This window comes from Somniosus microcephalus, chromosome 32, assembly GCF_052327205.1.
Source record: "Somniosus microcephalus isolate GS21.2 chromosome 32, FLI_Smic_1.0, whole genome shotgun sequence".
Classification (NCBI taxonomy): Eukaryota; Metazoa; Chordata; class Chondrichthyes; order Squaliformes; family Somniosidae; genus Somniosus; species Somniosus microcephalus.
The window spans coordinates 38,967,013-38,989,827 of record NC_141018.1 but is presented as its reverse complement, the minus strand read 5'-3'; the positions used below and the strand labels follow the sequence as shown (position 1 = coordinate 38,989,827).

Below are 22,815 nucleotides of genomic sequence, written 5' to 3'. Positions count from 1 at the left end.
CACTTCTGTGGCACGAATGTTACCTGCCACTTATCAGCCCAAGCCTGAATGTCGTCCAGGTCTTGTTGCATGCGGGCATGGACTGCTTCATTATCTGAGGAGTTGTGAATGGCGCTGAACACTGTGCAGTCATCAGCAAACATTCCCCTTTTTTGACCTTATGTTGGAGGGAAGGTCATTGATGAAGCGGCTGAAGATGGTTGGACCTAGAAAACTGCCCTGAGGAACTTCTGCAGCGATGTCCTGGGGCTGTGATGATTGACCTTCAACCACCACAACCATCTTCCTTTGTGCTAGGTATGACTCCAGCTAGTGGAGAGTTTCCTCCCCCGATTCCCATTGACTTCAGTTTTACTAGGGCTCCTTGATGCCAGACTCGGTCAAATGCTGCCTTGATGTCAAGGGCAGTCACTCTCACCTCACCTCTGGAATTCAGCTCCTTTGTCCATGTTTGGACCAAGGCTGTAATGAGGTCTGGAGCCGAGTGGTCTTGGCAGAAGCCAAACTGGGCATCAGTGAGCAGGCTATTGGTGAGTAAGTGCCGCTTGATAGCACTGTCGATGACACCTTCCATCACTTTGCTGATGATTGAGAGTAGACTGATGGGGCGGTAATTGCCCGGATTGGATTTGTCCTGCTTTTTGTGGCCAGGACATACCTGGGCAGTTTTCCACATTGTCAGATAGATGCCAGTGTTGTAGCTGTACTAGAACAGCTTGGCTAGAGGCGCGATAATTCTGGAGCACAAATCTTCAGCACGATAACCGGGATGTTGTCGGGGCCCATAGCCTTTGCTGTATCCAGTGTGCTCAGCCATTTCTTGATATCACGTGGAGTGAATTGAATTGGCTGAAGACTGGCTTCCATGATGGTGGGGACCTCGGGAGTAGGCTGATATGGAACATACACTCGGCACTTCTGGCTGAAGGTGGTTGCAAACGCTTCAGCCTTGTCTTTTGCACTCACGTGCTGGGCTCCACCATCATTGAGAATGGGGATATTCTTGGAGCCTCCTCCTCCCGTTAGTTGTTTAATGATCCACCATTCACGACTGGATGTGGCAGGACTGCAGAGCTTTGATCTGATCCGTTGATTGTGAGATCGCTTAGCCCTGTCTATAGCATGCTGCTTCCGCTTTTTAGCATGCATGTAGTCCTGTGTAGCAGCTTCCCCAGGTTAGCACCTCATTTTTAGGTACGCCTGGTGCTGCTCCTGGCATGCTCTTCTACACTCGTTGTTGAACCAGGGTTGGTCCCCTGGCTTGGTGGTAATGGTAGAGTGAGGGATATGCCGGGCCATGAGGTTACAGATTGTGGTGGAATACAATTCTGCTGCTGCTGCTGCTGATGACCCACAGCGCCTCATGGATGCCCAGTTTTGAGCTGCTAGATCTGTTCTGAATCTATCCCATTTAGCACGGTGGTCATGCCACACAACACGATGGAGGGTGTCCTCAGTGTGAAGACGGGACTTCGTCTCTGATATACCTATCAATTCATCCAATGAAAAGCGACGAGTTAAGAAAGTAACTATAGGTTTTTATTGGCTAAATAACAGAGCCCACCCTCGTGGGTGATCGGATCCAACAAGGAGGAATACCAGCCAGTCGACCACCTTTATACCTGGGCAGGTAGGTGGAGCCATGGGCGGAGTCAGCAGTGGTCAGCCCAGGTATAACAGCGTGACAAGAGGCGACCTCGTATAGTGATACAACAGTGTGAACAGTGATAACCATAGAGTAATGATATAACAGTGGTAACTATAGTGAACAACAAAAGTGGTTTACCACATTCACCCCTTGTTTAGATTCGAGTCCGGCGGGGTGATGTGTACTACCAGTTCTGGTATGTCAGTCTGTCCGGGGGCCTCGTAAGCCTTTCCGATCGTCGCAGCGGCGGTGTTGCATTCTCCGGTGGTGATGCTGGTGTCTGCGTGGTCGGCGAGGGCTTGTGGGGTTCCGGCATGCCGTCTACCTGAGCTGGAATCGGGGGGGGGGGGGGGGGGTGGGGGGGCGGTGAAGGTGGTGTCTCCGGAATGCCCGAGGGTGCGAGGTCTCGCAAGGAGACTGTGTCCTCCCGCCCGTCTGGGTATGCCACATAGGCGTACTGAGGGTTGGCGTGCAGGAGGTTCACCCTCTCGACCAGGGGGTCCGTTTTATGGGCCCTCACGTGCTTTCGCAGCAGGACGGGCCCCGGAGAGGTCAGCCAGGTTGGTAGTGTGGTTCCCGTAGTCGACTTCCTGGGGAAAACAAACATTCGTTCATGGGGGGTGGCGTTAATGGCAGTGCAAAGTAGTGACCAGATGGAATGCAGCGCTGCCGGGAGGACTTCCTGCCAGCGGGAGGTTGGGAGGCCCTTAGACTTTAAGGTTAAGAGGACGGCCTTCCATACAGTCGCGTTCTCTCTTTCCACCTGGCCGTTCCCTCGAGGGTTGTAGCTGGTGGTCCTGCTTGCAGCAATACCTCTTGCTTGTAGGAACTGGCGGAGTTCCTCGCTCATGAAGGAGGAGCCCCGGTCACTATGTATATAGTTTGGGAACCCGAACAAAGCGAAGAGGTCGTTCAGGCATTTAATGACCGTGGTACTGGTCATGTCTGGGCAGGGGAAGGCGAAGGGGAAACGGGAGTACTCATCAACAATGTTGAGGAAGTACACATTACGGTCAGAGGACGGGAGGGGCCCCTTAAAATCGATGCTCAAGCGCTCGAAGGGGCGGGTGGCCTTGATCAGGCTTGCTCTGTCCGGCCTAAAGAAATGTGGTTTGCACTCGGCACAGGTCTGGCAGTTCCTGGTCATGGTCCTGACCTCCTCGATGGAGTAGGGCAGGTTGCGGGCCTTAATGAAGTGGTAAAGTCTGGTGACTCCGGGGTGGCAGAGGTCGTTGTGGAGGGTCTGGAGTCTATCAATTTGCGCGTTGGCGCATGTAATTCGTGATAGAGCATCAGGGGGTTCGTTCAGCTTACCTGGCCGGTACAAGATATCATAATCATAGGTGGAGAGTTCGATTCTCCACCACAAGATCTTGTCGTTCTTGATTTTACCCCTCAGCTTGTTATTAAACATAAAAGCGACCGAACGCTGGTCGGTGAGGAGGGTAAATCGTTTGCCTGCCAGGTAGTGCCTCCAGCGTCGTACAGCCTCCACAATCGCCTGGGCCTCCTTCTCGACCGACGAGTGTCGGATCTCAGGGCCCTGTAGGGTCCTTGAGAAGAAGGCCACCGGTCTCCCCTCCTGGTTAAGGGTAGCGGCTAGGGCGAAGTCGGATGCATCGCTCTCCACTTGGAAGGGGATGGACTCATCCACCGCGTGCATTGTGGCCTTAGCAATGTCTCCCTTAATGAGGGAGAAGGCAGCGCACGCTTCCTCCGTAAGGGGGAAGGATGTGGACTTCATGAGGGGTCTGGCTTTGTTCGCATAATTGGGCACCCATTGGGCATAGTAGGCGAAGAGCCCCAGGGTTCTCTTCAGCGCCTTTGGGCAGTGGGGGAGGGGTAACTCCATGAGGGGGCGCATTCTTTCGGGGTCGGGGCCGATGAGTCCGTCCTCTACTACGCAGCCGAGGATGGCAAGGCGTGAGGTGTTAAACACACATTTCTCCTTATTGTAGGTGAGGTTCAGCCGTTGGGCCGTACGGAGGAATCTCTCCAGATTAACATCATGATCCTGCCGGTCGCGGCCGCAGATGGTGACGTTATCTAGATAGGGGAACGTGGCGTGCAGCCCGTTCTGGTCAACCATCCGGTCCATCTCCCTTTGGAAGACCGAAACCCCGTTGGTGACGCCGAAGGGAACCCTAAGGAAGTGGTAGAGGCGGCCATTCGCCTCGAAGGCGGTATACTGGCGGTCCTCAGGGCGGATAGGGAGTTGGTGGTAGGCCGACTTAAGGTCGATGGTAGAGAATACTCGGTATTGTGCAATTTGATTGACCATATCAGATATGCGGGGAAGGGGGTATGCGTCCAGCTGGGTGTACCGGTTTATGGTCTGGCTGTAGTCGATGACCAGGCAGTTTTTATTGCCGGTCTTAACGACCACGACCTGGGCACGCCAGGGGCTGCTGCTCCCCTCGATGATGCCCTCCTTCAGGAGACGCTGCACCTCAGAGCTAATGAAGGCTCTGTCCCCGGCGCTGTACCGCCTGCTCTTGGTAGCGACGGGTTTGCAGTCGGGGGTGAGGTTAGCGAACAGGGAAGGTGGCGGGACCTTGAGGGTGGATAGGCCGCAGGTGTTACGCGGTGGGCGGTTTAAAGGCTGCTGGTTGTCGACTGTGAGTGGGGGGAGGGGTCCGCCGTATGCTAGAGTGACGCTTTGGAGGTGGGATTGGAAGTCCAGCCCTAATAGGACGGCAGCGCAGAGCTGGGGGAGGACGAGGAGTTTAAAATTTTTATACTCCATGCCCTTAACCGACAGGGTCACGACACAGTAGCCGCTGATGTCTGTGGCGTGGGACCTCGATGCCATCGAGATCCGGTTGCGCGTTGGCCGGACAGTGAGGGAGTAGTGGCTCACCGTGTCTGGGTGGATGAAACTCTCCGTGCTTCCGCTGTCGAACAGGCAGGTCGTGGCGCGGCCGTTTGCTTTGATGTCCATCATGGACTTGGACAGGTGGTGCGGGCGGGCTTGGTCCAGTGTGACGGAGGCTAGTGTGTGGCTCAGCGAGCTGCCGTAGTCTGCGGGTGAGGCGGTGGTCGAGTCCGGAGGCGAGGTGGCGGTCGAGCGTGGAGGGTAAAATGGCGGCGCCCACGAGGTTGGACAAAATGGCGGAGAAGATGGCTGCCCCCACAACTCACATGAGGCACTGCTGGTGTCGGTTGCCTGGATCAAAGATGGCCGCCCCCATGACTCACACGTGGGGATGCTGGCATCTGTGGCCTTAATGGAAGATGGCCGCCCCCACAACTCGCATGAGGCACTGCTGGCCTCTGTTGATCTCTGTTGACCTCTGCAGGCCTTAGCAAAGTGGCCTTTCTTCAGGCAGCTTGAGCACGTCGCGTTTCTCGCTGGGCAGCGCGCCCTAGGATGTTTCGCCTGGCCGCAGAAGAAGCAGCCGGCGGCCCGATCGCGGGGGTCCGAAGTCGCAGCCGGTACCGGGGGTGGCGGTCCCGATCGGGTCCGGGACGCCGACGCAGAGGTAGGTCCCAGGGGCGGCGCTGCGAGGGGTATCGCAGTCGGGGTCGGTCCCGAGTCCCAGGGTCGCAAATTACTGTACCTGGAGTACGCCTTGAGGTCCCGATGGGCCACTTCTAGGGAGTGAGCGAGGGCTGCAGCTGTGTTCAGGTCAAGGTCCTTTGCTTCAAGAAGTCTTTGCCGTGCGTAGTCGGACCGCAGGCCTTTCACGAAGGCATCGCGGACATTATCTTCAGTATTTTCTGCCGCTGATACCGCTTTAAAGTCACAGTCCCTGCCGAGTGCTTGTAGCGCCCGTAAAAATTCATCTACCGACTCTCCTGGCTGTTGCGGGCGGGATCTTAGGAGGTGTCTGGCATACATGGAGTTTACCGGGCTCCGGTACTGTTGTTTCAGCAGGTTGATGGCGGCTTCGTATGTTTTAAGGTCCCGGATGAGTGCGAATACTTTAGGGCTCACTTGGGCGGTCAGAACTCTTAGCATGGATTTCTGAGGCACGCCGGATTCTCCCAGGTAGGATTCGAAACAGCTCAGCCAGTGTTCGAAGTCGAGGGCTGAGTTTGCTGCCTGTGGGTTTAGATCCAGGTACGGTGGTCGGAGGGCTCGCAGCCAGGCTGGCTGCTGTGGCTGTTGTAGCTGGGCGTCTGGCTGGTCGCTTGGCTGGTCGTTTGACTGCTCAAGTGTCGACATTTTAAAATTTAGCCAATAAAATTGATATACCTATCAATTCATCCAATGAAAAACGACAAGTTAAGAAAGTAACTATAGGTTTTTATTGGCTAAATAACAGAGCCCACCCTCGTGGGTGATCGGATCCAACAAGGAGGAATACCAGCCAGTCGACCACCTTTATACCTGGGCAGGTAGGTGAGCCATGGGCGGAGTCAGCAGTGGTCAGCCCAGGTATAACAGCGTGACAAGAGGCGACCTCGTATAGTGATACAACAGTGTAAACAGTGATAACCATAGAGTAACGATATAACAGTGATAACTATAGTGTAACGATACTGAACGACAAAAGTGGTTTACTGTGCGGTGGTCACTGCTGCCAATGCTGTCATGGACAGATGCATCTGCAACAGGTAGATTGGTGAGGACGAGGTCAAGTATGTTGGACAGGTGTGGAGCTGTACCCAGTCATGAATCAGTGCCCATAGGGCAGAAAGGGAACAAAATAAAGGGACAAAAAACCTAACAAACTGTTTCTCACAAGCTCCAGCACACAGCTGTTTGAGGTTAAGGAAGTGTAAGAAACACTCTGACATGTACAAATACCTACATAAAAGCTAAGACACTCAAAAATCCTCACCTTTCCTTGATCGCGATTTCCGAAGATCAGCTGAAGGATCAGGATGTTGTATAATCTGAAGAAATCAAAATCAGACATACATTAATCAAACTGCAACTTCCCCCCCCTCCCATATCATGTTACAGGTGCACAGTCAGCTCGGTGCTGCAAGGGTATTTCACCATGCTTTCTTTTTTCTTTTCTAATTTATTTGTCCGCATCAAGGTAAGAGATACCAGAAGAACCTTTTCCAATGTAGCACCCAGTGTCAGCACGTGCACTCCCATTGCAGCTACAGCACGGGTTAGATACAGAGTAAAGCTCCCTCTACACTGTCCCATCAAACACTCCCGGGGCAGGTACAGCACGGGTTAGATACAGAGTAAAGCTCCCTCTACACTGCCCCATCAAACACTCCCAGGGCAGGTCCAGCACGGGTCAGATACAGAGTAAAGCTCCCTCTACACTGTCCCATAAAACACTCCAATTGCAGCTACAGCACGGGTTAGATACAGAGTAAAGCTCCCTCTGCACTGTCCCATCAAACACTCCCAGGCCAGGTACAGCACGGGTCAGATACAGAGTAAAGCTCCCTCTACACTCTCCCATCAAACACTCCCAGGGCAGGTACAGCACAGGTTAGATACAGAGTAAAGCTCCCTCTACACTGTCCCATCAATCACTCCCAGGGCACGTACAGCAAGGGTTAGATACAGAGTAAAGCTCCCTCTGCACTGTCCCATCAAACACTCCCGGGGCAGGTACAGCACGGGTTAGATACAGAGTAAAGCTCCCCCTACACTGCCCCATCACACACTCCCAGGCAGGTACAGCACGGGGTAGATACAGAGTAAAGCTCCCTCCACACTGTCCCATCAAACACTCCCAGGCCAGGTACAGCATGGATTAGATACAAATTAAAGCTCCGTCTACACTCTCCCATCAAACACTCCCAGGGCAGGTGCAGCAAGGGTTAGATACAGAGTAAAGCTCCCTCTACACTGTCCCATCAAACACTCCCGGGGCAGGTACAGCACGGGTTAGATACAGAGTAAAGCTCCCCCTACAGTGCCCCATCACACACTCCCAGGCAGGTACAGCACGGGTTAGATACAGAGTAAAGCTCCCTCTACACTGTCCCATCAAACACTCCCAGGGCAGGTACAGCACGGGTTAGATACAGAGTAAAGCTCCCTCTACACTGTCCCATCAAACACTCCCAGGGCAGGTACAGCACGGGTTAGATGCAGAGTAAAGCTCCCTCTACACTGTCCCATCAAACACTCCCAGGGCAGCTACAGCACGGGTTAGATACAGAGTAAAGCTCCCTCTACACTGCCCCATCAAATACTCCCAGAACAGGTACAGCACGGGTTAGATACAGAGTAACGCTCCCTCTACACTGTCCCATCAAACACTCCCATTGCAGCTGCAGCACAGGTTAGATACAGAGTAAAGCTTCCTTTACACTGTCCCATCAAACACTCACAGGGCACGTACAGCAAGGGTAAGATACAGAGTAAAGCTCCCTCTACATTGTCCCATCAAACACTCCCGGGGCAGGTACAGCACGGGTTAGATACAGAGTAAAGCTCCCTCTACACTGCCCCATCACACACTCCCAGGCAGGAACAGCACGTGTTAGATACAGAGTAAAGCTTCCTCTACACTGTCCCATCAAACACTCCCAGGGCAGCTACAGCACGGGTTAGATACAGAGTAAAGCTCCCTCTACACTGCCCCATCAAATACTCCCAGGGCAGGTACAGCACAGGTTAGATACAGAGTAACGCTCCCTCTACACTGTCCCATCAAACACTCCCATTGCAGCTACAGCACGGGTTAGATACAGAGTAAAGCTCCCTCTACACTGTCCCATCAAACACTCCCAGGGCACGTACAGCAAGGGTTAGATACAGAGTAAAGCTCCCTCTACACTGTCCCATCAAGCACTCCCGGGGCAGGTACAGCACGGGTTAGATACAGAGTAAAGCTCCCTCTACACGGCCCCATCACACACTCCCAGGCAGGTACAGCACGGGTTAGATACAGAGTAAAGCTCCCTCTACACTGTCCCATCAAACACTCCCAGGGCAGCTACAGCACGGGTTAGATACAGAGTAAAGCTGCCTCAACACTGTCCCATCAAACACTCCCAGGCCAGGTACAGCATGGATTAGATACAGATTAAAGCTCCCTCTACACTGTCCCACCAAACACTCCCAGGGCAGGTACAGCACAGGTTAGATACAGAGTAACGCTCCCTCTACACTGTCCCATCAAACACTCCCATTGCAGCTACAGCACGGGTTAGATACAGAGTAAAGCTCCCTCTACACTGTCCCATCAAACACACCCAGGGCACGTACAGCAAGGGTTAGATACAGAGTAACGCTCCCTCTACACTGTCCCATCAAACACTCCCGGGGCAGGTACAGCACGGGTTAGATACAGAGTAAAGCTCCCTCTACACTGCCCCATCAAACACTCCCAGGCAGGTACAGCACGGGTTAGATACAGAGTAAAGCTCCCTCTACACTGTCCCATCAAACATTCCCATTGCAGCTACATCACGGGTTATATACAGAGTAAAGCTCCCTCTACACTGTCCCATCAAACACACCCAGGGCACGTACAGCAAGGGTTAGATACAGAGTAACGCTCCCTCTACACTGTCCCATCAAACACTCCCGGGGCAGGTACAGCACGGGTTAGATACAGAGTAAAGCTCCCTCTACACTTCCCCATCAAACACTCCCAGGCAGGTACAGCACGGGTTAGATACAGAGTAAAGCTCCCTCTACACTGTCCCATCAAACACTCCCAGGGCAGGTACAGCACTGGTTAGATACAGAGTAAAGCTCCCTCTACACTGTCCCATCAAACACTCCCAGGGCAGGTACAGCATGGGTTAGATACAGAGTAAAGCTGCCTCTGCACTGTCCCATCAAACACTCCCAGGCCAGGTACAGCACGGGTCAGATACAGAGTAAAGCTCTCTCTACACTGTCCCATCAAACATTCCCATTGCAGCTACAGCACGGGTTAGATACAGAGTAAAGCTCCCTCTACACTGTCCCATCAAACACTCCCAGGGCAGGGACAGCACGGGTTAGGTGCAGAGTAAAGCTCCCTCTACACTGTCCCATCAAACACTCCCAGGGCAGGTACAGCACGGGTTAGATACAGAGTAAAGCTCCCTCTACACTGTCCCATCAAACACTCCCAGGGCAGGTACAGCATGGGTTAGGTACAGAGTAAAGCTCCCTCTACACTGTCCCATCAAACACTCCCAGGGCAGGGACAGCACGGGTTAGGTACAGAGTAAAGCTCCCTCTACACTGTCCCATCAAACACTCCCAGGCCAGGTACAGCACGGGTTAGATACAGAGTAAAGCTCCCTCTACACTGTCCCATCAAACACTCCCAGGCCAGGTACAGCATGGATTAGATACAGATTAAAGCTCCCTCTACACTGTCCCACCAAACACTCCCAGGGCAGGTACAGCACAGGTTAGATACAGAGTAACGCTCCCTCTACACTGTCCCATCAAACACTCCCATTGCAGCTACAGCACGGGTTAGATACAGAGTAAAGCTCCCTCTACACTGTCCCATCAAACACACCCAGGGCACGTACAGCAAGGGTTAGATACAGAGTAACGCTCCCTCTACACTGTCCCATCAAACACTCCCGGGGCAGGTACAGCACGGGTTAGATACAGAGTAAAGCTCCCTCTACACTGCCCCATCAAACACTCCCAGGCAGGTACAGCACGGGTTAGATACAGAGTAAAGCTCCCTCTACACTGTCCCATCAAACACTCCTAGGGCAGGTACAGCACTGGTTAGATACAGAGTAAAGCTCCCTCTACACTGTCCCATCAAACACTCCCAGGGCAGGTACAGCATGGGTTAGATACAGAGTAAAGCTGCCTCTGCACTGTCCCATCAAACACTCCCAGGCCAGGTACAGCACGGGTCAGATACAGAGTAAAGCTCTCTCTACACTGTCCCATCAAACATTCCCATTGCAGCTACAGCACGGGTTAGATACAGAGTAAAGCTCCCTCTACACTGTCCCATCAAACACTCCCAGGGCAGGGACAGCACGGGTTAGGTGCAGAGTAAAGCTCCCTCTACACTGTCCCATCAAACACTCCCAGGGCAGGTACAGCACGGGTTAGATACAGAGTAAAGCTCCCTCTACACTGTCCCATCAAACACTCCCAGGGCAGGTACAGCATGGGTTAGATACAGAGTAAAGCTCCCTCTACACTGTCCCATCAAACACTCCCAGGGCAGGGACAGCACGGGTTAGGTACAGAGTAAAGCTCCCTCTACACTGTCCCATCAAACACTCCCAGGCCAGGTACAGCACGGGTTAGATACAGAGTAAAGCTCCCTCTACACTGTCCCATCAAACACTCCCAGGCCAGGTACAGCATGGATTAGATACAGATTAAAGCTCCCTCTACACTGTCCCACCAAACACTCCCAGGGCAGGTACAGCACAGGTTAGATACAGAGTAACGCTCCCTCTACACTGTCCCATCAAACACTCCCATTGCAGCTACAGCACGGGTTAGATACAGAGTAAAGCTCCCTCTACACTGTCCCATCAAACACACCCAGGACACGTACAGCAAGGGTTAGATACAGAGTAACGCTCCCTCTACACTGTCCCATCAAACACTCCCGGGGCAGGTACAGCACGGGTTAGATACAGAGTAAAGCTCCCTCTACACTGCCCCATCAAACACTCCCAGGCAGGTACAGCACGGGTTAGATACAGAGTAAAGCTCCCTCTACACTGTCCCATCAAACACTCCCAGGGCAGGTACAGCACTGGTTAGATACAGAGTAAAGCTCCCTCTACACTGTCCCATCAAACACTCCCAGGGCAGGTACAGCATGGGTTAGATACAGAGTAAAGCTGCCTCTGCACTATCCCATCAAACACTCCCAGGCCAGGTACAGCACGGGTCAGATACAGAGTAAAGCTCCCTCTACACTGTCCCATCAAACATTCCCATTGCAGCTACAGCACAGGTTAGATACAGAGTAAAGCTCCCTCTACACTGTCCCATCAAACACTCCCAGGGCAGGGACAGCACGGGTTAGGTACAGAGTAAAGCTCCCTCTACACTGTTCCATCAAACACTCCCAGGGCAGGGACAGCACAGGTTAGGTACAGAGTAAAGCTCCCTCTACACTGTCCCATCAAACACTCCCAGGGCAGGTACAGCATGGGTTAGATACAGAGTCAAGCTCCCTCTACACTGTCCCATCAGACACTCCCAGGGCAGGGACAGCACGGGTTAGGTACAGAGTAAAGCTCCCTCTACACTGTCCCATCAAACACTCCCAGGGCAGGTACAGCACGGGTTAGATACAGAGTAAAGCTCCCTCTACACTGTCCCATCAAACACTCAAATTCAAATTCAAATTGCTTTATTGGCATGATAAGGTACATCTTATGTTGCCAAAGCATCAAAATACATTTATGGTTGAACACATAAACGCAGTTCTGTTCATACAGTGTATAAACAGGTATATCCCTGAGTGTATAAATATACAGTCGCATTATTTATATATACTCTTTTCTTATTTTACTGGTTGTCCCTCTGTTCATGGCAGGCTGTAACATAGTGTGCCGCCAGTGTTATACAGCTTCTCTCCTCCCCCAGTAGGTATGGGAGTTTTTGGTTGTCATTCAGGTTTCTGAATTCAGGGCATATTTGTGAGAATTTTTGGTAGAAATTCTCCCTGATGCCCTGATATTTTCCACAGGCTGTGAGGAAGTGCATCTCTGTCTCCACTACTCCCTGACTGCAGTGAGAGCATATCCTGTCCTCTCTTGGCAGCCTGGTCTGCCTGTGTCTGCCTTTTTCGATCGCTAGGCTATGTTCGCTAAGTCTGTACCTTGTCAAGGTTCTTCTCAGTTTGTTGTCCTTTACCATGGTCAGGTAATCAGCTATGTTGTATTGTCTGTTTAGGGCCAGGTTGCAATTGAGTTTGCTTTGGGTTTTTGTTGTTTCTGCCCAATAGGTCAGATATTTTTCCTTTTGCTTAGCGACGATTGTGTTGGGTCGAATTCTTTGTGTTACGCTGTCACTGTCCTGGGGCTGGTTATTGTTAGTAGTGACTTCACTGAGTCCCAGGACTAGTTGACTGAGGGTATTCTTCTTTATGGTCAGCTCTTGGCATTTCAGGGCATCGTAGTGATAGCATTGGGGGTTGCTCATTTGTAGGTGATTCCAAAATTTGGTGGCTCTTTTTTGGATAGTGATTATTAATGGATATTGGCCTAGTTCCGCCCTGCATGCATTGTTTACTGTTTTCCTTTGAGTCCGGAGGATACTTTTACAGAATTCTGCATGTAGGATCTCAATTGGGTGTTTGTCCCATTTTGCAAATTCTTGTTGTGTTAGCGGTCCCCATACCTCACTGCCATAGAGTGCAATTGGTTCAATTACTGATTTGAAAATTTTTAGCCAAATGCTAATTGGGATATCTATTTGGATTGATTTTTTAATGGCATAGAAAGCCCTTCTTGCTTTCTCTTTCAGTTCATTCACAGCCAGTTTGAAGTTTCCCGTAGAACTGATTTTTAAGCCCAAGTATGTGTAGTTAGTGGTTTGTTCAATTTTGGTTGTTCCTAGTGTGAAATTTATTTTGGGTCCCTGATGTTTGGATCTTTGCTGGAACACAAGGACTTTGGCTTTTTGGGGATTTATTGTCAGGGCCCAAGTCTGGCAGTACGACTCCAGCAGGTCCAGGTTCTGCTGTAGACCCTCCTTAGTTGGTGACAGCAGAACCAGGTCGTCTGCATAGAGGAGGAATTTAACCTTGGATTCATATAGGGTGAGGCCGGGTGCTGTAGATTGTTCAAGTAGTTTTGCCAATTCATTTATGTAAATATTAAAGAGTGTCGGTGAGATTGGCGAGCCCTGCATCACCCCCCGCCCCTGTGGGAAGTATTTTGTTTGTTTGTCTCCAATTTTAACTGCACATTTGTTGTTTGTATACATTGTACACTCCCAGGGCAGGTCCAGCACGGGTTAGATACAGATTAAAGCTCCCTCTACACTGTCCCAACAAACACTCCCGGGGCAGGTATAGCACGGGTTAGATACAGAGTAAAGCTCCCTCTACACTGTCCCATCAAACACTCCCAGGGCAGGTACAGCATGGGTTAGATACAGAGTAAAGCTCCCTCTACACTGTTCCAACAAACACTCCCGGGGCAGGTATAGCACGGGTTAGATACAGAGTAAAGCTCCCTCTACACTGTCCCATCAAACACTCCCAGGGCAGGTACAGCATGGGTTAGATACAGAGTAAAGCTCCCTCTACACTGTCCCATCAAACACTCCCAGGGCGGGTACAGCACGGGTTAGATACAGAGTAAAGCTCCCTCTACACTGTCCAAACAATCTGCTTCAACTCAAAGAAGAAAACCCCTCCTGCACCAGTGTGACATTTGTTTTCCATTTCTGACACAAACTACCCTGAGGTCTGTCTGACACAGCCAGGGACGGTTTTCTGCCGTTGTTCCTTGTCCAAATAGGAATGGGATTGAACCTCTCCAAATAGGACACCTAGCAGACAGAGTAAACATTCCTCCCATAAATCTGTGGCTGGATTTGAACACAGGTCCCACTTTCCTCAGTACCTTTTTTTTTTTAAACACCCTTCAATACCAGTCTGCAGCATCACTGTATCGAGAAACAGCTGTACCCTGAGCATGCATTACTCACCAATTCTTTCTCCAAATCCGCCATTTTCTCACAAGAGTGAAGTTGTCAGTAACAAACACCAGAAGATAGCGTCAGGTCCCTACTGCAGCAGACTTCCAACGATCAAGCTCTACTCCACTCGCAGGTTTCCATTCATCAGAAATAGCCTGTTTATTCAGAAATAAGTTGACAATGTAACACCTCAGTTTTCTGTCTCAGCCTGTGCTACAGAGAAACCCTCTGTACTCCAACCAACTCTACTCCCCCTGCCTCCCGCACTGCCGCAAGTTTTGCAACCTAACTATAAATAATATAAAATCAAAGAATTACATAAAGTTACATAAAGAATGTATAACTTTAAAATGGTGCATGAATTACAACTGTACACTCTGCTCGAATTAGACTATCCCTCTAACGCCTTACTACTACCTGAACACTATACTTTGTCTCGACACTCCCTGTCCACAAACCTTACCTCCTGTTGTCACAATTTTTGGTCACACTTTTCTGTCAACATTTCCCATTGTAAATTGCTATGTCAACATTTCACATTCAATTTTGCCAAGGGAACAGTCACAGTGCAGTGCAGGCTCTGGCTACTAGGTGGCGCTGTGGAGCAAGTTTCTGGAGTGTCTCAACTCAGATGTGAATCTATGCCCACCAAGCAGCCTCTCTCATTCACATTATTTACTTGGCAGACCTAGGGTTCAAATAGCATTTTTTTTAAATAACTACAAATCAAAATTAGTTTACAATTATAATTTGTTTTGGTCAAATATTGTTTTTTTATTCGTTCCAGGGATGTGGGTGTCGCTGGCAGGGCCAGCATTTATTGCCCATCCCTAGCTGCCTTTGAGAAGGTGGTGGTGAGCCGTCGCCTTGAACCGCTGCAGTCCGTGTGGTGAAGGTGCTCCCACAGTGCTGTTAGGGAGGGAGTTCCAGGGTTTTGACCCAGCGATGATGAAGGAACGGCCGATATATTTCCAAGTCAGGATGGTGTGTGACTTGTAGGGGAGCTTGGAGGTGGTGGTGTTCCCATGCGCCTGCTGTCCTTGTCCTTCTAGGTGGAAGAGGTCGCGGGTTTGGGAGGTGCTGCCAAAGAAGCCTTGACGAGTTGCTGCAGTTCATCTTGTAGATGGTACACACTGCAGCCACAGTGCGCTGGTGGTGGAGGGAGTGAATGTTTAAGGAGGTGGATGGGGTGCCAATCAAAGGGGCTGCTTTGTCTTGGATGGTATTGAGCTTCTTGAGTGTTGTTGGAGCTGCACTCATCCAGGCAAGTGGAGAGTATTCCATCACACTCCTGACTTGTGCCTTGTAGATGGTGGAAAGTCAGGAGGTGAGACACACGCCACAGAATACCCAGCCTCTGACCTGTATACTGTTGCCACAGTATTTATGTGGCTGATCCAGTTAAGTTTCTGGTCAATATTGACTCCGAGGATATTGATGGTGGGGGATTCGGCGATGATAATACCATTGAATGTCAAGGGGCGGTGGTTAGAAAAATAGAAACATAGAAGATAGGAGCAGGAGTAGACCATTCAGCACCTCGAGCCTGCTCCGCCATTCAATGTGATCATGGCTGATCATCCAAATTCAGTACCCTGTCCCTGCCTTCTCTCCATAACCCTTGATCCCTTCAGCCTTAAGAAATATATCCAACTCCTTCTTGAATATATTTAATGAATTGGCCTCTGCTGCCTTCTGTGGTAGAGAATTCCACAGGTTCACCACTCTCTGAGTGAAGAAATTCCTCCTCATTTCTGTCCTAAAAGGCTTACCCCATATCCTTAGACTGTGATCCCTGGTTCTGGTCTCCCTGACCATCGGGAACATCCTTCCTGCATCTAGTCTGTCCAGTCCTGCCATAATTTTATGTTTCAATGAGATCCCCTCTCATTCTTCTAAACTCCAGCGAGTACAAGCCCAATCGACCCAATCTCTCCTCATACGTCATTCCTGCCATCCCAGGTATCAGCCTGGTGAATCTTCGCTGAACTCCTTCCATGGCAAGAATATCCTTCCTCAGATAAGGCGACCAAAACTGCACACAATACTCAAGGTGCGGTCTCACCAAGGCCCTGTACAACTGCAGCAAGACATCCTTGTTCCTGTACTCAAACCCTCTCGCTATGAAGGCCGATATACCATTTGCCGCCTGAACCGCCTGCTGCAGCTGCATGCTTACCTTCAGCGACTGGTGCACAAGGACGCCCAGGTCTCGTTGCACTTCCCCTTTCTCCCAATCTATTGCCATTCAGATAATAATCTGCCTTCCTGTTTTTGACACCAAAGTGGATAACCTCGCATTTATCCACATTATATTGCATCTGCCATGCTTCTGCCCAATCACCCAACCTGTCCAAATCATCCTGTAGTTTCGCAGCATCCTCCTCACAGCACACACGCCCACCCAGCTTTGTGTCGTCTGCAAATTTGGAGATATTACATCTAGTTCCCTTGTCTAGATCATTAATATATATTGTGAATAGCTGGGGTCCAAGGACCGATCCCTGCGGTACCCCACTAGTCACTGCCTGCCACTCGGAAAAAGACCCGTTTATTCCAACTCTTTGCTTTCTATCTGCCAACCAGTTCTCTATCCAAGTCAATACCTTGCCCCCAATCCCATGTGCCTTAACTTTACACGCTAATCTCTTATGCGGGACCTTATCGAAAGCCTTCTGAAAGTCCAAATATACCACATCCACTGGTTCTCCCTTATCTATTTTACTAGTTACATCCTCAAAAAATTCCAGTAATTAGTCAAGCACGATTTAACTTTTGTAAATCCATGTTTCACGCTCGTTTGTTGGAGATAATCATTGCCTGGCACTTGTGTGCCATGAATGTTACCTGCCACTTATCAGCCCAAGCCTCAACGTCATCCAGATCTTGTTGCATGCGGGCATGGATTGCTTCATTATCTGAGGAGTTGCGAATGGCACTGAACACTGTGCAGTCATCCGGGAACATCCCCATTTCTGACCTTATGATGGAGGGAAGGTCATTGATGAAGCAGCTGAAGATGGTTGGGCCTAAGACACTGCCTTGAGGAACTCCTCCTGGGGCTGTGATAATTGACCTCCAACCACCTCAACCCTCTTCCTTTGTGCTAGGTATGACTCCAGCCAGTGGTGCGTTTTCCCACCGATTCCCATTGACTTCAGTTTTACTAGGGCTCCTTGAGGCCACACTCGGTCAAATGCTGCCTTGATGTCCAGGGCAGTCACTCTCACCTCTGGAATTCAGCTCTTTTGTCCATGTTTGGACCAAGGCTGTAATGAGGTCTGAAGTCAAGTGGTCCTGACGGAACCCAAACTGGGCATCAGTGAGCAGGTTATTGGTAAGTGCCGCTTGATAGCACTGTCGACGACACCTTCCATCACTTTGCTGATGATTGAGAGAAGACTGATGGGCAGTAATTGTCCGGATTGGATTTGTCCTGCTTTTTGTGGACAGGACATACCTGGGCAGTTTTCCACATTGTCGGATAGATGCCAGTGTTGTAGCTGTAATGGAACAGCTTCGCTAGAGGCATGGCTAGTTCTGGAGCACAAGTCTTCAGCACGATAGCCGAGATGTTGTCAGGGCCCATAGCCTTTGCTGTATCCAGTGCGCTCAGCCGTTTCTTGATATCACGTGGAGTGAATCGAATTGGCTGAAGACTGGCTTCCGTGATGGTGGTGACCTCAGGAGTAGGCTGATATGGATCATCCACTCGGCACTTCTGGCTGAAGATGGTTGCAAACGCTTCAGCTTTGTCTTTTGCACTCACGTGCTGGGCTCCACCATCATTGAGGATGGGGACATTCATGGAGCCTCCTCCTCCCGTTAGTTGTTTAATGGTCCACCACCATTCACGACTGGATGTGGCAGGACTGCAGAGCTTTGATCTGATCCTTTGATTGTGGGATCGCTTAGTCCTGTCTATATCATGCTGCTTCTGCTTTTTAGCATGCATGCAGTCCTATGTTGCAGCTTCCCCAGATTGGCACTTCATTTTTAGGTACGCCTGGTGCTGTTCCTGGCATGCTCTTCTACACTCGTCGTTGAACCAGGGCTGGCCCCCTGGCTTGGTGGTAATGGGAGAGTGAGGGATATGCCGGGCCATGAGGTTACAGATTGTGGTGGAATACAATTCTGCTGCTGCTGATGGCCCACAGCGCCTCATGGATGCCCAGTTTTGAGCTGCTAGATCTGTTCTGAATCTATCCCATTTAGCATGGTGGTAGTGCCACACAACACAATGGAGGGTGTACTCAGTGTGAACATGGGACTTCGTCTCCACAATGACTGTGCGGTGGTCACTGCTACCAATGCTGTAATGGACAGATGCATCTGCAACAGGTAGATTGGTGAGGACGAGGTCAAGTAGGTTTTTCCCTCACCATCTGTCGCAGGCCGAGACTGGCAGCTATGTCCTTCAGGACTCGGCCAGCTCAGTCAGTAGTGGTGCTACCGAGCCACTCTTGGTGATGGACATTGAAGTCCCCACCCAGAGTACATTCTGTGCCCTTGCTACTCTCAGTGCTTCTTCCAAGTGGTGTTCAACATGGGGGAGTACTGATTCATGCCGCCACCCCTGGTGGGTCTGTCTTGCCGGTGGGACAGGACATACCCAGGGATGGTGATGGAGGAGTCTGGGACATTGGCTGAAAGGTATGATTCTGTGAGTATGACTATGTCAGGCTGTTGCTTGACTAGTCTGTGGGACAGCTCTCCCAATTTTGGCACAAGTCCCCAGATGTTGCTGAGGAGGACTTTGCAGGGTCGGCTGGGCTGGGTGTGCCGTTGTCGTGTCCGTAGCCGGTGCCGAGGTCGATGCCGGGTGGTCCGTTCAGTTTTATTCTTATTGTTTTTCGTAGTGGTTTGTTACAACTGAGTGGCTTGCTAGGCTATTTCAGAGGGCAGTTAAGAGTCAACCACATAAGGAACTGTACACAGTTTTTTCTTCAGCTCTGCAAGCTTCCCCACGCTCCCCCTCTCCCTGGGTGGGTGAACAAGACTATAAGCCTCCGAAGGTCTATGCAACACATTTTCATGCCAATCACTGGATCCCCTTTTTGACTTCAAGGAGCTTCCAGGATCACTGCAGACAAAAAACACGCTGTACACAGCCTTAATTATAAAGTCACGACTAACATTCAGCCAATGTTGACCGCTTCAAAGAGCTCCCTTGATAGCCAAGCAGATAAAGGCAGTGTGGTACTGAGACAGGCTGTAGAACCAGATTCCATCCCTGGTCAGTGCTGAGCTGGCTCGCTGAGCCATGCCGGAGCAAGGGTGCTACCACTGGCATCAGTGCTCACGGACCAGGGAGAGGGAAAGTCAGCCAGGGTTGCTACTCCTGATCGCTCGCCAGTGATCCCTGCTGAGAAGTGTGGGTGTCTGGATGTTGGGTAGGACAGCATCAGGGCTCAGCTGTAATGGTCCTCACTGCCCACGCTCACTCAATTGTCACACATGAACGGTACCCCCGCACCCCCAAGACACTGCAATTTAGCAAGCAATCACCACTTCTGGATAGAGAGCCAGAATAGAAAGGGGCCCTGTAGGCAAGCTAGGCCCTACCCCAAACATCCCGCTGTCCTGTCGATCAGTGGACCCGGCACATTCCCACTGCATAGGTGTCAGCCTTGATAGTGCTCTCGCCCGAGTCAAAAGGTTGTGGGATCAAGTCTCTCTGAGACTTGAGCAAAAAAATCTAGGCTGACACTCCAATGCAGTACTGAGGGAGCGCTGCACCGTCGGAGGGTCAGTACTGAGGGAGTGTCAGTACTGAGGGAGCGCCGCACTGTCGGAGGGGCAGTACTGAGGGAGCGCCGCACTGTCGGAGGGGCAGTACTGAGGGAGCGCCGCACTGTCGGACGGGCAGTACTGAGGGAGCGCCGCACTGTCGGACGGGCAGTACTGAGGGAGCGCCGCACTGTCGGAGGGGCAGTACTGAGGGAGCGCCGCACTGTCGGAGGGGCAGTACTGAGGGAGCGCCGCACTGTCGGAGGGGCGGTACTGAGATTATTTGGTCATTATCACATTGCTGTGTGTGGGATCTTGCTGTGTACAAATTGGCTGCTACGTCTCCCACATTACAACAGTGACTACACTTCAATAAAGTGTCTGTGAAGCGTTTTGTCCGGAGGATGCGGCACCGCCACTCGCTGCTGTTGCTACGGGCAACCGCGGCCTTCAACAACACACCCGCCCGCCGCGGGTCACCGGCTTTCCGCTCCTGGGTCGCCCCTCCCGGTCCACCGACCCGACCCAGCCGCCGCCGCCACCACCACCGGCCGCTCGCTCGCTCAGAGTCCGCGGCCTCAGTGTCGCCGCTCACCCGCTCGCCGCCGCCGCCGCCATGACACCCCGCGTACGTGTGACGCACGCGCGCTGTACGTGCCTCCGTCACGGGGAGCTGCGGCCTAAAATCCAGACAGCGCCTGAGAGCCCACTAACCGTAAACCAGAGCCCGAGAGGCCACTGACCGCAACCCAGACAGAGCCTGAGAGCCCACTGACCGGAACCCAGAGCCTGAGAGCCCACTGACCAGAACCCAGACAGAACCTGAGCCCACTGACCGCCGGTGTTAGCACATGAAGCTGGCCACACTGACCACTGGCACATGAAGCTGACCACACTTACCACTGGCATATGGCAACTGACCACTTATACAGGGAGCTGACCACACTGACCACTGACACAGGAAGCTGACCACATTGACCACTGGCACAGGGAGCTGACCACACTGGCACAAGGAACTGACCACTGTCACATGGCAGCTAACCACTTACACAGGGAGCTGACCACACTGACCACTGGCACAGGGAACTGACCACTGGCACATGGCAGCTGACCACTTACACAGGGAGCTGACCACTGGCACAAGGCAGCTGGCACATGGCAGCTGACCACTAGCATGGGGAGCTGGCCACTGGCACATGGAGCTGAACACTGGTACATGCAGCTGACCATTGGTACATGGCCACTGACCACTGGCACAAGGGAGCTGACCACTGGCCACCGGCACTTGGTAGCTGTCCACTGGCACATGGGAGCTGCCCTCTGGCACTAGCACATGAAGCTGGCAGCTGGCCACACTGACCACTGGCACAGGGCAGCTGGCCACAGTGACCACTGGCACAGGGCAGCTGGCAACACTGACCATTGCTATGTCATCTTCCCGTGCAAACGCAGGAGATGCAACACCTGCCTTTTTACCTCCTCACCTTCCAGGGCCCCAAATACTCCCTCCAGGTGAAACAGCGATTTACTTGTACTTCTTTCAATTTAGTATACTGTATTCGCTACTCACGATTCGCAGTCTCTTCTACACTGGGGAGACCAAATACAAATAGCGTGATCACTTTGTGGAACACCTCCATTCAGTCCGCAAGTATGATCCTGAGCTTCTTGTCACTTGTCATTTTAATTCACCGCTCCACTCCCACTCTGACCTCTCCGTCCTTGGCCTCTTACACTGTTCCAATGAAGCTCGAGGAACAGCACCTCATCTTTTTATTAGGCACTTTACAGCCTTCCGGACTCAACATTGAGTTCAACAATTTCAGCTCCCCATAACCACTGCTCCCATTTTTTCAGACTCGGATTCTGCTATTCCCATTTACACCTCCTCTAGACCCATCTTTTGTTTCTTTGCTTGTCCCATTACCATCACCTTTCACCTCGCATCATCATCCCTTTTGTCATTTAATCGCTCCTGCCTTCCACCCTATCACAGACCTTCCCTTTTGTTCTTTCCTCCCCCTTTCTCTGTTGCAGTACCTGCTTAACCTTTTCCAGTTCTGACGAAAGGTCATCTCGCTCCACAGATGCTGCCCAACCTGCTCAGCATTTTCAGTTTTTATTTCAGATTTCCAGCATCCACAGTATTTTGCTTTTGTACAGATCATAAGTATTGTTTCTAGGATTATAGGATTGGCCCAATGAATATGTGACACATCTGCTTGCTGGCTCCAAAGTACAAGCAATAATGGAGGCTCAAAGTTTTCGAAGACAGTTAATACAAAGTCTGGAGCAATCCTTCTCTCTGAAAAATCTGCAATCCCATTATTATTATGGCTTCCCAAACATTGCTCTCTGGCAAAAACCATTTGAGTCAAGATAGACACAGTATTTAAACTTATTTTTGTCCTGATGCAGTGACTGAAATGACTTAAGTCAGCTCAAAGAAAGATGAATGATTTTCAAAATAAAGTATCATTGATATGGCAAATCTACCACTACCTGTTGCACTCCCCATATTTAATAGAATCATAGAATAGTACAGCACAGAAGGAGGCCATTCGGCCCGTTAAATCTGTGCCGGCTCGCTCAAAGAGCAAGCCAGTTAGTCCCACTCACTCGCTCTTTCCCCACAACCCTGCAATTTTTCCTCCAGCAATTCCCTTTCGAAGGCTACGATTGAATCCCAATCAGGCAGCGCATTCCAAGTCCTAACCACCAGCTGCATAAAAATGTTTTTCTTCATGTTGCCTCTGGTTCTTTTGCCAATCACCTTCAATCTGTGCCCTCTGGTTATCGCCCCTTCAGCTATTGGAAAGTTTCACTTTATTTACTCTAACTAAACACTTCATGATTTTAAACCCCTCAATCAAATCTTCTCTTTGCCTTTTCTGCTCGAAGGAGAACAACTCCAGCT

At 51.1% G+C, this 22,815-nt stretch overlaps 1 protein-coding gene across 4 annotated transcripts in view; it reads right to left on the bottom strand.

Moving 5' to 3' along the window:
• The window catches only part of bbs4 (Bardet-Biedl syndrome 4), a 70,777-nt gene extending 50,193 nt beyond the window's left edge, over positions 1-20,584 (bottom strand). The window contains exons 1-3 of one of the 4 annotated variants that reach the window (XM_085972464.1): positions 20,494-20,584; positions 14,178-14,323; positions 6,436-6,490 (exon numbers count right to left, since the gene is read on the bottom strand). In XM_085972464.1, coding sequence (XP_085828590.1) covers positions 6,436-6,490; positions 14,178-14,201 — 79 coding nt within the window. In that variant the 5' untranslated portion in view covers positions 14,202-14,323; positions 20,494-20,584. Of the gene's footprint in view, positions 1-6,435; positions 6,491-14,177; positions 14,424-20,360; positions 20,439-20,493 lie in introns of those variants that run through there. The other 3 variants (XM_085972465.1, XM_085972466.1, XM_085972462.1) reach the window with 3 other exon arrangements.
• Positions 20,585-22,815: the final 2,231 nt, after the last annotated feature.